General features: G+C 36.8%; 1 protein-coding gene across 1 annotated transcript in view; it reads left to right on the top strand.

Annotated features, from left to right (window-relative positions):
• TENM3 (teneurin transmembrane protein 3) overlaps positions 1-15714 on the top strand; it is a gene marked incomplete at both ends in the record, with an annotated part of 157040 nt that overhangs the window by 31247 nt on the left and 110079 nt on the right. Inside the window, one exon of the mRNA XM_009080076.1 lies at positions 5157-5394. Coding sequence (XP_009078324.1) covers positions 5157-5394 — 238 coding nt within the window. The remainder of the gene's footprint in view (positions 1-5156; positions 5395-15714) is intronic.

The following is a 15714-nucleotide window of genomic DNA, read 5'->3' as shown; positions in this document are numbered from 1 at the left end:
TCCCACTTCTGCTTACAGTACTTTTGGAGATATGACCATGTGTCAATTAGGTAAAATTTCAAGTCCATCAAAGTGTTTTATTGAGGAAATCAAACCAGTTCTTATGGAAATTACTTTTGACTGCTAGCAGTCAAGGTCTAGCAAACCAGGGACCAGTGACCTGGAAATGGAAGGTTTTCGTTTTTGTTACCAGTATTCTGAAACACTCAGCCTACTCCAGCTGCTTACTTCTGGTATATATTATGGATATATCCTTTACCATGGCAGAGACACTTCTAAAGAGAGAAGGAAAAAAGAAGTAGCCTGACTAGAAAGAGTTAAGACTCTCAGAGACATAGATATTGAATTACATTTTGCTCAAATTTGAAATGTTTATACCATAATGGAACACTTCGCTTTTGTGTTTGTCATGGAAACTCAAAGTTCACATTAATTATACACTGTTAAAAAGCCTAATCCTTATCAAATGGAAATCACCTCTTTGTCCTAGATGAGTAGCTAGCTGACAGGTCTCACTGATGCCTGTTATAGAAAGGCTATCACACAAAGTGTGAAACAAATTACTCTTTTTCGTGGATACTTGGTCTGCTTTTCTTCTGAATTAACCCCTTTCCCCCACATCGTGGTAGTTATCATAAATGTTTCTCCTTTTTACTTTCACATATGCATTTTTTCTGTATTCTTTCATATGCTGTTCAAATTATGCAACAATTACATGATAAAATTAATTACATGTAAATTACTTTTCAAAAAATAAAAGAGAAAAAGGTTTTGTGAAAGGCTACAGAGTGCATATAATTTACCTCTGCAATTGAAATGGCTGCTTTGCTTCACTGTGGTTCCCTAGGGTAAATAACAATTTCAATATGTTTTGAAAAAAATCACGTAACTGTAGTAAGACAGCTTTCTATCCGATTTCTTGTGACTTTTCTGAGTTCTGCACATATGTTCTCGTGCAGAATTATCTGATGCTGACTTGTGCAGCAAATGCCTCAAAAATGTAGGGTTTGTTTGTAGCGCCTGAAGAACTTGAATGCACAGGCTTGTTGCTGGGCCAGTTTACATTTGCTTCTTGCTGCAGAGATCTTCTCTTTAAGATGAATGGGATTCCTCTACAGTCATTAAGGTCTAGACTGAAGAAGAGAGTTTTAATTAAAACTTAACAGTTTTAGACATAAGCCCACCTGTACCAATACGTGCTTATTTTTAGTGTAAACTAGACTTTCCCATTTAGATTAAATCAATTAAGATAGCATTTAAAATCCAATTTAAAGCAGAACAACTGTACCTTTCTCCAATAGTTTTAAAGTATTTCAACACTATTGCACTTCATCAGATTTGAATGCTCTTTCTTCTAATAAGTGTTTTGTTGTGAGAGCCCTGGCCAAGTCCCAGGGCTGCCAATCTTCGCAGTAACCAAGGGAAGAACTGTTTCCCTCTGTGATTCCCATTTTCTGACCAGCTGGTTGATAGAGAAGAAGAAGGAGTTACAGGGTTTTGATACTGGACATTGTGGTACATGCAGAAGTATTCTTACCAGGAGTAGTGTCTAGTGCAGCAGAGCTCATGAAGTATGTACCTATGTCACAACACTCCCATTATTCTCAGTGTCTCAGGGATGTTCAGACACTGTTACTCCATAAGACAGCAAGTTTTGTGTGAATGTCACAGTAATACTGAAAGCTGTTCTTTAGCTATTAACTCCTTAAAAGAGGGGTAAAAAAAGGGAATCTGGCTCCAGCTCAAGAACAGCATTCAAAACATGGCCGTTGTGGTATTACCTCTTCCTCACAAATCAGGGGTGCAGCATTGAAGATTATGTTAGAAATTGCATGGCAATCATAACAACTGTGGATTGAGGTTGAAGAAAAGATCGAAAGAGCAGTCCTCGGTGATCTCTCATTCAGAATGACAGTGTGGGACTGAGGACATTTAAAGGAATATAGATTTTATCTCTATTGATTTATGGAAAATCTAACCTTGTTAAGTGCAATTCTACCTGTAGCTCTTGCACAATTAGAAAAGAAATAAATCATTCCAGATTTTTCAGGCATTTTTGATTCTGTAGAAGCTGTAGATCTCCTGCCAATTGAAGCCACCCTCAGACACTAGAAAATGTCACCTGTCAGCATCCTACGGAGAGAGACAGTGGGCTTTGAGGATGTGTAATCTTTGCCAAATTTCACATGCTATGGTCTAGCTCCCTCCCAGCCTGCACCTTATGGTTACAAACTCATCCTGCAACTCTTAATTTATTTTATATGTTCCTCTGTATCTTCAGTGTCAACAGTGTTTATGTGTTACAGAGCAGGAGGACCTTGTAGGTTCATAGTTCATTTTTAAGGGAATACTCTAAATCTTCAAGAGTGGCCTGAGTAGCTGGCCTGTGGTCTGAATAATGATACAGTTTCACTCTTCCAGCATGTTGTGGGTGTACTTACTAGATCTATGCATTTATTTAGGGAGTGCATAAGTATTCTTTAGATAACCTTCACTATCAGTCTTCCTCACTGGAAGTAGAGCGTGTGGGAAGGTCTGACGTCTACCTGAGATGAGCCTGCAGGCCTGACATAGCCCCCTTACTTAGACCCTCTTTTGTGCAAGAGAACAATGTCAATTAATCCTCTTCATTGTCTTTAGCAGAGCATGGTGCAAGATCTTTAGTACTAAAAATGATAGACTAAAAGATTGAGTTTCAGCTGAGATTTTAAATGAGAAGAGAAATTAATGAACAAGAAAGATGTAAGAATAAGATTTCAGCCAGTAGGAGCTGCAGAGGAGGAAGGTTTTGCCCTGAACATGGCAACACTGTCCAACACGGCTAGACAGATAGGAGATTCAAAAAGGGAATAACGATGAAAAGTCAGATCCTTAGAACAATTTTGAGTAATTAATTTATCTGATTAAAAAGAAATTAATGTGCATTATTTAATTCCACTTGTAATTTTTCTGTTGTGTAATTAATAATTTATACATGCATATTTACATATACACATGTATAAATATTTACACAGACACATGTGCATATATATATATATATACACATATGCACCTTTATATTATAAAATATAAGGCCACAGTTAATTCTGTGCCAGCTAATAAATAGCTTGTAATCTAAATCAGAAAAAATTGTAAGTAGACACAGGAAAAATTCTTTGCTTTGATGGTCTATTAACTTTCCTTTAGCTGGCTTGTTGAAATGTGGCTTAAAGCCCTTGGTAGTGATTGTAACCACATACAGTGACACCCTTTGTGTCAGTGTTGGTGAAGACAAAGGTGATCAGCTGTATCCTACCTGGAACGTAATTTTCCATTAATATATAGGGGTTTGGTGTTGAAAACTTTATTGGCAATGTAAATGCTGTCATTATTTTTACGAGAGATTCAGCATTTGTGCTGTTTGTGGCAAGACACATGTTGACCACACAAGATCACTGGAAAGGAGAAAGGGTTTCTCAGGAAGGAATTTATTTCAAAGTCTACTTTTTCTGTTTAAGCTTAGCATGTCTATTCCTTAACATTCTCAAATTGTCTTATGTTCACAACCTGGGAAATTACTCACAGTTAAGTTGGTTTTATAGTAATCACCTGTAAGTTATTGGAAACATCTGTTTCAACAGAACTAGTTTTCCTGTATTCTCTGGACCAAGGTATTATTATTGAGTTTGAAACAATCTGCAGTTATAACCACTTCCAAATAGGGAATTGCATATGAAAATCAAACAACTAATTTTAAACTACCTGAAAGCATTTATACTGTGAGCAGAGTGCAGGCCCTGTATCTTCTGCTGTAAGTTATTGGAAACATCTGTTTCAACAGAACTAGTTTTCCTGTATTCTCTGGACCAAGGTATTATTATTGAGTTTGAAACAATCTGCAGTTATAACCACTTCCAAATAGGGAATTGCATATGAAAATCAAACAACTAATTTTAAACTACCTGAAAGCATTTATACTGTGAGCAGAGTGCAGGCCCTGTATCTTCTGCTCTGCTTAACACTTGCATTTGTATTGTTCTGCTAAACTACCTGAAAGCATTTATACTGTGAGCAGAGTGCAGGCCCTGTATCTTCTGCTCTGCTTAACACTTGCATTTGTATTATTGAGTATGTTCTGCTACATTAGTTTAGGAAATAGTTTTCAATTTGAATACATATTTTTAAGTGTTACATTTTTAAGTATCAGCAGCCATGATAAGTTAAGTGTCCTGAGGTTTCTTTAATTTTGTGTGCATTGTGTTGTATGGCAAAGTTTATCTTCAGTTTATGACTTATTTGCCACTGATTTTACAGAACAGATTGTTAGAACCTAACATTGATAGAGGTATTTGACTGTGGGTTTTGCTGTTTTGAGGTGCTGATTTTAAGCTGTATGGCTGTGTTTTGGTGAAATCAAGAAATACTTCCTTTTGTTTTGATGGCCTAACTCTCTTATCACCTGTGTCTTCCTTCAAACTGTAGTTATATTGCGTAGTGTGAAATTGGAAAATCTGTTCTGTGTGTGTTCTAATGGATGTGACGGTCATTAAGTATATGAGTCTTCTGACGTTGTAATCAGATGTGATTCAGTCTGTTAAATATCCATGAAGCAACATCTGCTTCACAGAGTGACCTTCTGCTAAAGAATACTTAGCATCTATTAGCAGATCATAGTGCAGATCTGCCTTATTTGAAATGCACTAAACTAGAGTAGTCTACTGCTGTTTAGCAACTAGCTTGTAATAATTTATTGCAGTTAAATAAAGCTTAAAAAACTCCATTAAATAATTATAGGGATTATATGCATTTTGAAAACCTTTGTGTTCTACTGAAATTACCCATTTAATTTCAGGGTTGGTTTGTTAAAAAAAGCTGAAGTCTAAAGGCACATTAGGGGATCTGTCAGATGCTATTTTCTGTAGGTGTTAATAAAACCAGATTTAAAAAAAAAACCTGAAACAAATTAAAACAAAAAGCAATTTTACCATCTGTTGTATATTAATTAGAACTTGGTGTATCAAGGGTAAACGTGCTCTTAGAGAACGTCACTGAATGTCTGCTAATAGAGTAATATGCAAATATATTAGATGATAGGATTATATTGAATTTGTCATACTGCTTTGGTTGTAGCAAATCTAAGATGTTGTATTACAAACTTTAATTTTCTTTCTTCTTAGAGCAACCTCCAAGTAACCAAGGCCAGTCGACCCTGCAGCCTTTGCCACCTTCTCACAAGCAACATTCAGCACAGCATCACCCATCCATCACCTCACTTAACAGAAACTCACTGACAAATAGGAGGAATCAGAGTCCGGCCCCGCCGGCTGCTTTGCCCGCCGAGCTGCAAACCACACCTGAGTCAGTCCAGCTGCAGGACAGCTGGGTCCTTGGCAGTAATGCACCACTGGAAAGCAGGTAATTACTTAGGTACTACTACAGACTGTGGCACTTCTAAAGAAAACAGTTAACTGTTAAAGATGACCAGCAGCTGGTACATCACCTCATCCAGCAAACAAACCTGAAGACTTTTCAGTACTAAAAAGTGTGTCCTCTCTCTAAAATTCACAGTGACACTTTTCTCCCTTGAAAAGCATGTTTCAGAGTAATTGCACTCAGTATAATAATTTTTCCAGACAAGCATTTTCCTTCCTGTTCATAAGCTGTAGGCTTTTGACTGTGGGAAGGTATTTCTTGCCTTGCATGCCAGATATGTTATGTGTCAAATATATACTGTCTTACAGATCAAGTATCAAGAAACTTTCAGTAATACTTTTTAGCTCTTGTACTTGGTACCCTTAAAGAAATACTTGTGTGAGGCTTGGTGTTCTCTTAAAGGTGTGTAGGATTTGGTGGGTCAAAAGAACTCAGTTTTGGTGTAATGATAAATTAGTCCTCATTCCTGATAACTGGCTGTAGGAAAGAAGCAGCTAATATGAAGGGTGACACTAGCTTCTGTAGATGCAGAATGATGTATGATGGAGAATGGTCTGTTATAAGGCTTACTGGCACAGATCTGAATTTACCTACAGTGATTAATTAGTACTCATGTAACACTCAGTCAGCACTAATTTTTTATTAACGAAAGTCATAATATTCCAATTTAGTCATCAAACTGAGCATTTATTACTATATTGAAGTTGACAGTAATTCTTGAAAATGTTTATGAAATCCCTACAGTTCATTCTCTGAATTCCTTTAAGTTATGTTTTATAGCAAAGTAAAGATGATTTTTGCTAATTTAAAATATACATGATCTGAAGATTCTCTATTAGGTAGTTTTGTCCCCATAGATATTTCAGACAACTCGTGTCAGGCTCTTGGGAATGGCTGTTCCTTTTCTTAGTTTTCTTGGACCCTTCTGTATTGCTTATGAGAAGGTGCTGTGGAGGTGCTGTGGAATAGCATTGCACTGAAGGGATTTCATCATCATACTCAGACAATTTAGTGCATTAAGGAGCAATTTTCTTGTAGAACAAATAAGTTTCTAGTGGGAGTAAGGTGCTTGATGTTTTCCAGATACTAGTTAATTGTAAGTACATGGGTAAGGTCTTTGATGTTTGTTTCTATTGCCATATATGTTTTTATTGTGTTCATAAGGACATAGGACTTGAATGGGAATGCCTCTTCCAGCCTGGAGTAAATATTTTTTGCCAAGTAAAGTCTTTTAATCATTTAAATGTTCCTCATGAAAAGCTAAGGGTATTTGAGCATTCAAATTCTGAACACTTGTGAATGAGCTGAAATGTGAAAATATCACATAAAAAAATGACAGAGCCCTACTGTAGTTTTTTTAATAGTCTCACTTGGTTGGAACTCTGAAGGCGAGGAACCCATCTTATTTGACATTGATTTTTTTCCCTTTTTGGTTAAGATTCCCTACCGAGTGTTATTTTTAGGCTCAGTTTCAACTATATTAACAACTTTGTGATAGGTGTCTTTCTCAGCCTAAAAGAAAGTTTATTTCCTCTTTGGCAATATTTTAGCTTATGCTCATAGTCAGCTATTTTTTTAATCTGACATAGATGACAGACATTTAGAGGTACAGAAGGTGAATGTCAGCATATACACAGATATCTTTCTAGCTCTACAGGTGCATACTGGTGATGGGTGGCATGGAAATTGCAGACAACTTGCTGATGTGTATAGATGGGTAGAGAATAGGCTGAGTTTGTGTATGTGCATGTAGATGAGAGGGATGTATTTGCAAAGCCTGAGGGAGGTTTTAGTCCCTACCGTTCTGCAGTACTAATGTAAGTGACATTGAAATACTTATTTTGTAATATTAGATTCAGTTGTGTATTTAATAGAAGAGAATGCAGTTTGGCTCTGTGTAAAGTATTATTAAGAGTTAATAGCTTTGTGTAACACATTGCTGTTACTGGTTAAATGAATGAACTGTGAGGTAACAGATAATGATGTCCAACAGAAATTCCAGTTTATGTTTTTTTTAAATATAAAAAGACTTATGCTTGAAATTCTATGAGGCCCTGAAACTGTAACTTGGATTATGTGAGCACTTCTCTCATCTTTGATGCCATGTTTAAATGACAGTGAGGTTACTGAGCAGTGGCAGAAATTGTCTTCCCTCTGTTGGGGCTCAGTAAAATCTACATTAAAGAAAAAAGCAAGACAGTAAGATCTTTTCGTTGGATATTTAACTGTCTTTACTTTTTTACTGTAGAAGCAATAGATCTGCTGTAGAATCCTGCACTAGAGAACAGTAGAAACTTTTGAAGAAACCGAAAAACAGGACTATATTGAATAACTTTCCATTTTGTTCTTTGAAGTACTGGCTGGACAGCCAAAATCATGCAAATATATGACTACATGTCATGTGTCTGAATATGATAAATGATGATTTAGTAATTAAATATTAGTAGGGGTTTTTGTTATCAATTATCTATAAGTTTTTATTCACCAACTAGTTTTAGTTGTGATTTTGTGAGCACCAAGATTATTAGTTACATTCTCTTGGCTTTGCATGCTAGTAGGGGATTATTGATTTTTAAAAATACTTCATAAATCACTTATTTAAATGCTTTCTCAGTTAAATATTTGAGTGGGCAGAATTTTTCTAATGCACAGTCTATTATGAATGTTAGAGATTCTCAAAGGCAAAGTATGTTTGAATTCATAAATTTGTCAATAAAAATAAGACAGTAGCATCGCTTACTGCATTTCTTGGGAAATACTTCTTTCATTTTAGGCATTGAATTCCTAAGATCAGTTTCTTGGCAAGAGGAAATTTACACATTCCAGTCAAAGAATAAATTTCAGAATATTATACAAGTTTATTCAGAATCTGTGATAACATGTCAGCAAATCAAAGAAGAGCTTTGCTTTTTCTTGATTTGCTATATAAAATACTTCATTTTTTGAGGCTGCATTTTGTATGATGGACTGTGAATTTTTCATAGAAACTAGCCAAGAAACTAACATGTTTTTCATAGTATAAACTGATGCTGCTTAGTCTTTTACCAGTAACTTAGACTTATAAGTAGAGTGTGTAGGAACATTACTGTATTCAGTTACTTATCTACTAATTTGACCGAGAAAAAAGAAGGAATTGGTTGAAGAAATACTTCATGACTGGAAAATGTTTCAGCATTTTGAAGGATTTAATTAAAGTTCTAGAATACATCAGAAATGGTACAGACAAAACAATTCCTGGAATGTGTTACTTCAAAACTGTTCTGCAGGCTTGGTTCAAACTTCATTTTAGAATGTGAAGATTTTAGAAGCTCCTCAAGTGTGATGAACATACCCATATGTCTTTATTGGGGTAGATTGCCAATTAAGCTAGTGCCTTCAATATTGATTAAGGTGTGGAGAGGGTGTTGGTAGTTTCCAGGGAAGTTTTAAATCAATTTATGTAGAGGCTGATTGATTGTCCGCGAAAGCGCAGCCTTGCTGGAGGTTAAAGTGTGCTCAAAGCAGCTATTTTACGCATTCCACCCACTAAAATGCTGCCTGCTTTAATCAAATTCAAAATTGTTCTCTTCTGTAAGTCTTCCAGGTTTTCACACATGGCCTTGATTAGACATGTTACATCTATTGAGAAGGTGCATGGTACAAAATAAAGGCAGAAACTGGGGATGGAGTTTAAGTCCTGCTCTTGTGAAGACTTTATCACTGTGGGCATGTCATGTTGCTGGTCTGCAGGTTGAGGAAACAGGACTCTGCTTAGATTGCTTACAGCATGAATGCATTTTTAAAGATTGACATTATGGGATGATGTATATACACGTTAGACATGTTCATTAAGTCAAAAAAAACCAATACTGTTTTCAAAGACTGAAGTCAAATAAAAAAGTTTCATTTGACATTCCCTTACAGTCAGGTTCCCACCAAGCATCTGTTTGAATCCTAAAACACTCGGCCCATATGCTTATAAGCTTCCTTTGGTGTCAATAGTGTCTTACTTTAGATTTTTGCTTGATCTCTCTGGCATCTTTCCTGCTCAAATATCCCTTGCTGTCACCATGAGTGCTTGGAATTTGATCATGCTGTGTATTTTGTCCCCTGCTCTTAGGCAGGCACTGATAGTCCAGAATTCAGTAGCATTTGCACAGTATTCATTAAGTTTATCATTCCCGTCTTCAGACATATGCAGCTGTTGAAGTAAGAATGGACCCAAATATTTTTTCCAATACGAATCATTCCCTGTTTCAGATAGGACTAAAGGAATATGCAGTTCTAAACAAAATAACAGTGCCTAACTTGGTTGCGACCCCTTCATTTTCTCACCATTCCCTGATAGTCAGAGTTTGTGGTCCTCCTTTCCCTCCCCTGTTACTGTGCATGTTGTCTGCAGAACATGAGATCTCCACTCACTCTGGTAGCCAGCCCTCTGCATGTTGGCTGGCTGGCTGGCTGTGCCAGATAGCCAGCAAAAGCCTGTCTTTAATCGTCTCAATTCACTTTTATTACTTCATCTGTGGTCCAGCCTCATCAAGTAAACAACATCCCCCACTATGCACTGTTCAGTCCTTAAGCCTGTCTTGCCACAGGCAGCAGCCAGGAATTTTATTCAAGGGCTTGCAAAAAAATAAGGGATCACCAAAGGGTAATGACCACCTAATGGTAGTCTTATAACACTGTGTCTTCAGGTTGCTATCCAGCCTGTAGTTCAGAGGACAGCATGGATGGCAGATAAATCCCACATTCAGTTTTGCACATCCGTGGAAAATGAAAGTTAAGCAACAGAATTAGTAAATTCTTTTTTGTGGGATCATCCCATTCTTTAATTTGAAACTGCACCTCTAATTACATCTTTTTGTATCTTTGTGTGTAGAGAATTAGGAAATCAAGCAGTCCTTGCAAATGGTCATGACAACCTTATAGAGATGGATGTGTTTTCTCCAACATATCACGATAGCAGTTATGGGTATGTGACTCTAAGTGTTTGCATGATGCTAACTGTTGACACAGAAGACAAAATGTGATTTAAAAAAAAAATATATTGCAATAGTAAAAAACATCTGGGACAGAATTCCTCATCTTTATGTTTGATTTTTTTAAAAATCCTGTCATACTGATTCATGGTAGACATGAAATGGTAAACTTTTGACTGCCAAATCTTGTTTGTGTTCACTTAAGACAGTAAGAGTGCAGTTGAGATCGTATTAATTCTCTGTGGCCTGATTCTGCAGCTGTTGCAAACTATCTGCATAATTGTGTGTTTGCCAGGTCTGATCCTAGTTTGTAATATGTTTACTACTTAGAAAATGTTTGGTTTAGAAATACTATGACATAATAGTACAGCATAAGGAATGACCAATCGAAGAAGTTAAGAAGAATTATATACCTAATCTGTAATATTTTACCAGATAGTTTGAAATCACAACTGCTGATAAATATATAATTGTAAGTAGAGAATTCCATAAAAATTAGTATTTCCATTTGTTTGAATAAAGTTCATATCTTAGACCTGTTCCGTATCTACTTAACTTTGTCAATAATATTATGTCTAATTTTTGAAATTGTTTTTGGCATTCATATGCCAAATCAGTATAATTTGTTTCTGATAGACACTCACAAAAAAACCTCTGACAACAAGTACCATTTCTAATGAGTTCCAGCCTGTTAATCAGCACAGTATGCTAAATTTTAATAAAGAACCCTTAATCATAAATTTGCACTTTTTTTTATTATACTATGGTAAAAATCAGATCCGTCCAAATTGTGTTTTGCTAATGGTAACTCTTAACATTATAAAAAGGGATAAGGTGGTGTTTGATTAAATGAGATCTGCATCTGCCTGTAAATAACTAATTAATCTGTAAAATATATTGACACTGTGCATTGATCTGCTTCTTATTCCAAGAACTCTTAAACTTTCACTTAGCCACAAATTAAAATCAACAGCAGGAAGAGAATGCTGTATTAAATTCAGTTAGTTAATCATTACCAGCAAACTCAAAGATATTGCAGATATTTGCCAGAAGACCCTAATATATTTTCTTTAAAGTAAAAACGTAAGCATACTGAATTAAAAAAGAACAAAACCAAATATTATTGTTCCCCATAGACCAATTACCATACAATACTGATTCAGATGCATAATTGCTGAAGTAGAGTTAATAGAACCATGTCTGGTTTATGCTTTGTATGTTTGTAGTGGGACTACCAAATGCAAGTATTTTGGCAAGTGGTCTATATTATATGAAATTCCTGTTAGTTGATACTAATTCAGGTAACAATACAATGAAATGTATGTTATTTGTAATCCCTTCATTTTTCAAATTATGCTAGCAGGGATCATCTCCTGGTGTGAAAGTTGTCCAGAGATAATAACACATCAGTTCCAAAGCATAATAGATTTGAGACTACAACATGCTATCAGCATGAGGATTCAGTTTATCAACCTCACCAACATACTGTGGCACAGCTAGAATCGTTATATATTTGTTTCTTTGCTTTCATGACATGCATGTGTTACATTATGTTATACTATTTCTTAGTTTGTATGGCTTACAGAGAGAATATTAATCTCATGAATTTGACAATTTTAGTGTTAAGAATGATAATAGAAATAGACATTTTGCATAGAAATTCCAACAATTCATAGGCCTAGACCTAAAGAATAGTTGTTTATAGCTTTGAGAGATTTGTTCACAGTGCATTAATTATCATAAGACAGCTGGGAATCTCTAAGTATTTTAATAGTATGTATTGTTGGCTTTATTCTTTTCTCTAATGTATGAACATTTATTAGTATACCTACTGATGAATCAGCTTAGTTTGAAGAAGTCTGTTTTCCTTTTACTAGCCTGATAGTCCTATCTCCAAGTTATCTAGATGTCAAAATCTGAAAATATGTAAGATTCACAATCAGCAAATGATTGTATTAATATTTCTTAGAGATAAAGCTTGCTAGCATTTTGTATTTCTATAGTGTCTCCTCATTTTCTGAAAATCTCATATTTTTGCAGGGATGGGGTTAGAAAGCTTCCTGTTGTATTGAAGTAGAAATTCTGTGCAAGGAGGTTGGTTGGGGATTTTTGTCATCTATTGGGGGAAAAGGTCAGGAGAGCTGAGTTTAAAAGATGTCGGGTTGTTATAACAGCACACTGAATTAAATTTAAGAGTGGAAGAAACCAGGAGTGCAGAATGGAGAGGAGAAAACTGAAAAACACTGGACACAGAAGGGTTAGGAGTGGGTGTCCAAATGGGTAGATGGAGTAGTCCAGAAGGAGAAACTGAGAGTGGTTGATAGGCAAGGTAAGACTTAGATAAAATGCTAGAGGACTAGAGGGTGAATACCTAGGATGAAAACCGAGATTATTCCTTGTCCTTCACTGCTTGCGACTACTTGTGAAATCCTGTTGAATTGCATGCACCTCATTACCTATAGGCCTGATCCAAGATGGTGAGAAAACTTGATTGCTGGCATATGCTCTACTAGTGACAGAAGCCAGAAATAATCAAATCGAAGATCTTCTATCTGTGATGGCCTGTGCAGATAGGAAACCTTTCAATATGATCTCTGAAGTTTCTTCCAACTTGCTTAAAAAAAATCCACATGTTAAACAAAAAGCAAAAAAATTGTCAGCAGCATCATAAAGCTAAGCAAGTTAAGTACAAAAAATTTACAAAATTAAAAGCTAACTCCTTTCTACAGTAGCATGGCTGCAGTTGAGCTTGCCATCGCAACAAGTGCAGCTTGAGTTGAATCAGAAAGAAATTTTAACAGAATCTGAAGATACTTCGTCACATTTAAACAGGTGAGGAAACAATACCAAATGTCATGGCAAAACTAGGACCTGGATGACCATATAGTGCCCACATTCAACACCTCTGATAATCTTGGTTGCACAAAGAGAAGTCCAGCTGCAAAAAGGCATGTGTGGAAAGGAGTATCATTAAAGATAGAGCATCACCCTCTTCTGGGCACAAGGAGTAATCATCTGTCTTGTGGAATCCTTGAATGGTGGTCTCAGTTGTATGAATCTTGGCATGTTGCATATGAGAGACTATGCAAGCATAGTACATACAAGTTTTCTCCAAGGAACAAAGTGGACTGGAGAACAGGAATGATGGTTGCACTACATGTCTGTGCGCAGTTGCCAAGTTGGTGGTAGGGGCTGTAACTCAGAGGTCATAACGTTGTTGTCACTGTAGAGACACAAGTCTGGCTGTGTGAGTGACTGCTGATAGCATATTAGTGGCAGCACAGAGTTCATCATGGGTTATCGTGGACTCTGAATTGCAAGAGAAACACAGCTACGGATATCAGTAAGTGAGCTAAGGTTCACAGACCCATTATGATGGAAACTTCAGCCTGCTTGCAGCTTGAGGCAAAATCAGATCCTATCAGTCACTGGCAGAATAATACTTTGCTTCTTTAACTTCCCTCTGGTTTTATCTTCTTTTTCAATGTCCATTAGCTCAGTCAGGCCTTTCAGGGACAGACAAAATTTCAACCTTTGTTCCGAATTCTGAGTTAATCTTTGGGTAAATAATGCAGCTTTGAGTCTCTCTTAAACCACATTTCTTTTTGAAGTATCTTCCATATGCCTTTTGAGACATTTAGAGCAATTTTTCTCTTTCAGCTTTATGAAGTCAGCAGGGGTAGTAAAAAGATAGGAGGAGCGATTGTTCCCTACCTTTCTTTGATTTTCTGCCTGGAAAGCTTAACTTACTCAATATTCAGGACAGGAACTATCCAAGATTAGAATGCCTCATCTCAGAGACAACATTTTCTCTGTCTGTCTTGGTAAGGGATAGGATTCCAGAAGAACAGAGAACAAGATAAGGAATTGTATTATAAATTCTTACTGCTCACATGAGCATTTCAGGTCCTCACTGCAAAATTCAGATGCTTTTCTCTACCCTCTCTTCCTTTGGAGAGAGAACTGCAATAGCATGGACACTGTCAGTATCAAAAAGTGCAGTAAGGGGCTCTCATGTTCACTCCAACTGCTGCCTCCTTCAGAACTGAACATCACCAACAATATAAAGAGCCAAGTAACTTGCTGTAACCTAGATGCAAGTGTGTGTAAGTACTAGTCCTCTGAGCGACCCTGAGGAAGCCTGTAAGGAGGACAGAGCCTCCTGATACTTTTCAGCAACACATAGGTCTAGTTTCACTTTTGTCTGGGAGGGAGGTAATGGGACAATCCTACAATGAACAGTATGAGTAACTAAAGTTGTGCCAGCTTTCTTTGTTTGCCCCTTTTCTTTGGATCAGTCTCCTACTCTCTGCGGCAAAGGGTGGCTTAGCATTGTTTGTTCCCCTTGTTATCTTCACAGAGTGCAGCATAGCAGAGAGGGAGAAAGGTAGCAGCTCAAGTCTGAATTTGGAGGAACAAATAATAGAATGCTTACAGATACCCTGTACAGGCTGTAACAGTTTAATATTATATAAAATGAATATATATATAATACATATTATATAACACTGTAATATTCTTTCTTGCACTGCCAAGAAGGTAGGGGCAATGCAGAGGAAAATTTCCTCTTGCACACCAAAAGAGAGGAAGCTTGGGGCTTTTTGTCAGTATTCAGTCCTTCAGGCCACCATGTCCTGGTGGCTTTCACAGCAAGTTGGGGTACTGAAATGCTCTTTGAAGCTTCAGCTGCAGGTTGCCATGGTGGATTTCTCCAGTCTTTCTCCAGCAGCAGCCAGCAGTGGAGTGGTAGCCTACCAGGGGTGAGATGTGAAAGAACACACAAGCAGTAAGGAAGACACTTGCAGCCCTAGTAGTACTTTAATTCTTTCTTGCCATTCAGTGTTCAGTTTGTAAAGAAGGAGGGTCCTCAGTGTAAACCCATCCAAATTCAGGCAAGTGTTACCATATGTAAAGTGTTTTTCTGAAACATTTGAGTAAACTGATAGAAGAGGCTTATCTCCAGTTCCCACAGATGTTTCCTCTGTTTCTGCATATTCATAATAGCTCTCTTCTCTTTCTTTCTTTCCCCTGAACTTTGATCATCATTTCATCTGTTGTGATCTTGGAGCTTTTTCTGGGATTATGATAGTATTAATACTGTCTCCGAGGAAGTGGAAATTCACTTTTATCTCTTCCTAAGCAATTTTTTTATTGCAATTCTGCCCAGAAAATAAAGTAAGACAAATTCACAGCATAACGTAGTTTCTGTGCTGGCTTGGATTTATGTTAAATGCAGCCATATGGTTCTGTGGAAGTCAGTCATAAGCCTGTGCTAAGGGCAAACACCACCAGCTACAAGGTTTCATCTCAAGAATGTTAACAGAAGATGAAGACAGGCATA

This window comes from Acanthisitta chloris, unplaced genomic scaffold, assembly GCF_000695815.1.
Source record: "Acanthisitta chloris isolate BGI_N310 unplaced genomic scaffold, ASM69581v1 scaffold5478, whole genome shotgun sequence".
Classification (NCBI taxonomy): Eukaryota; Metazoa; Chordata; class Aves; order Passeriformes; family Acanthisittidae; genus Acanthisitta; species Acanthisitta chloris.
Note: the sequence above shows the minus strand (reverse complement) of the source record. Positions and strands in the feature narration are given on the sequence as shown.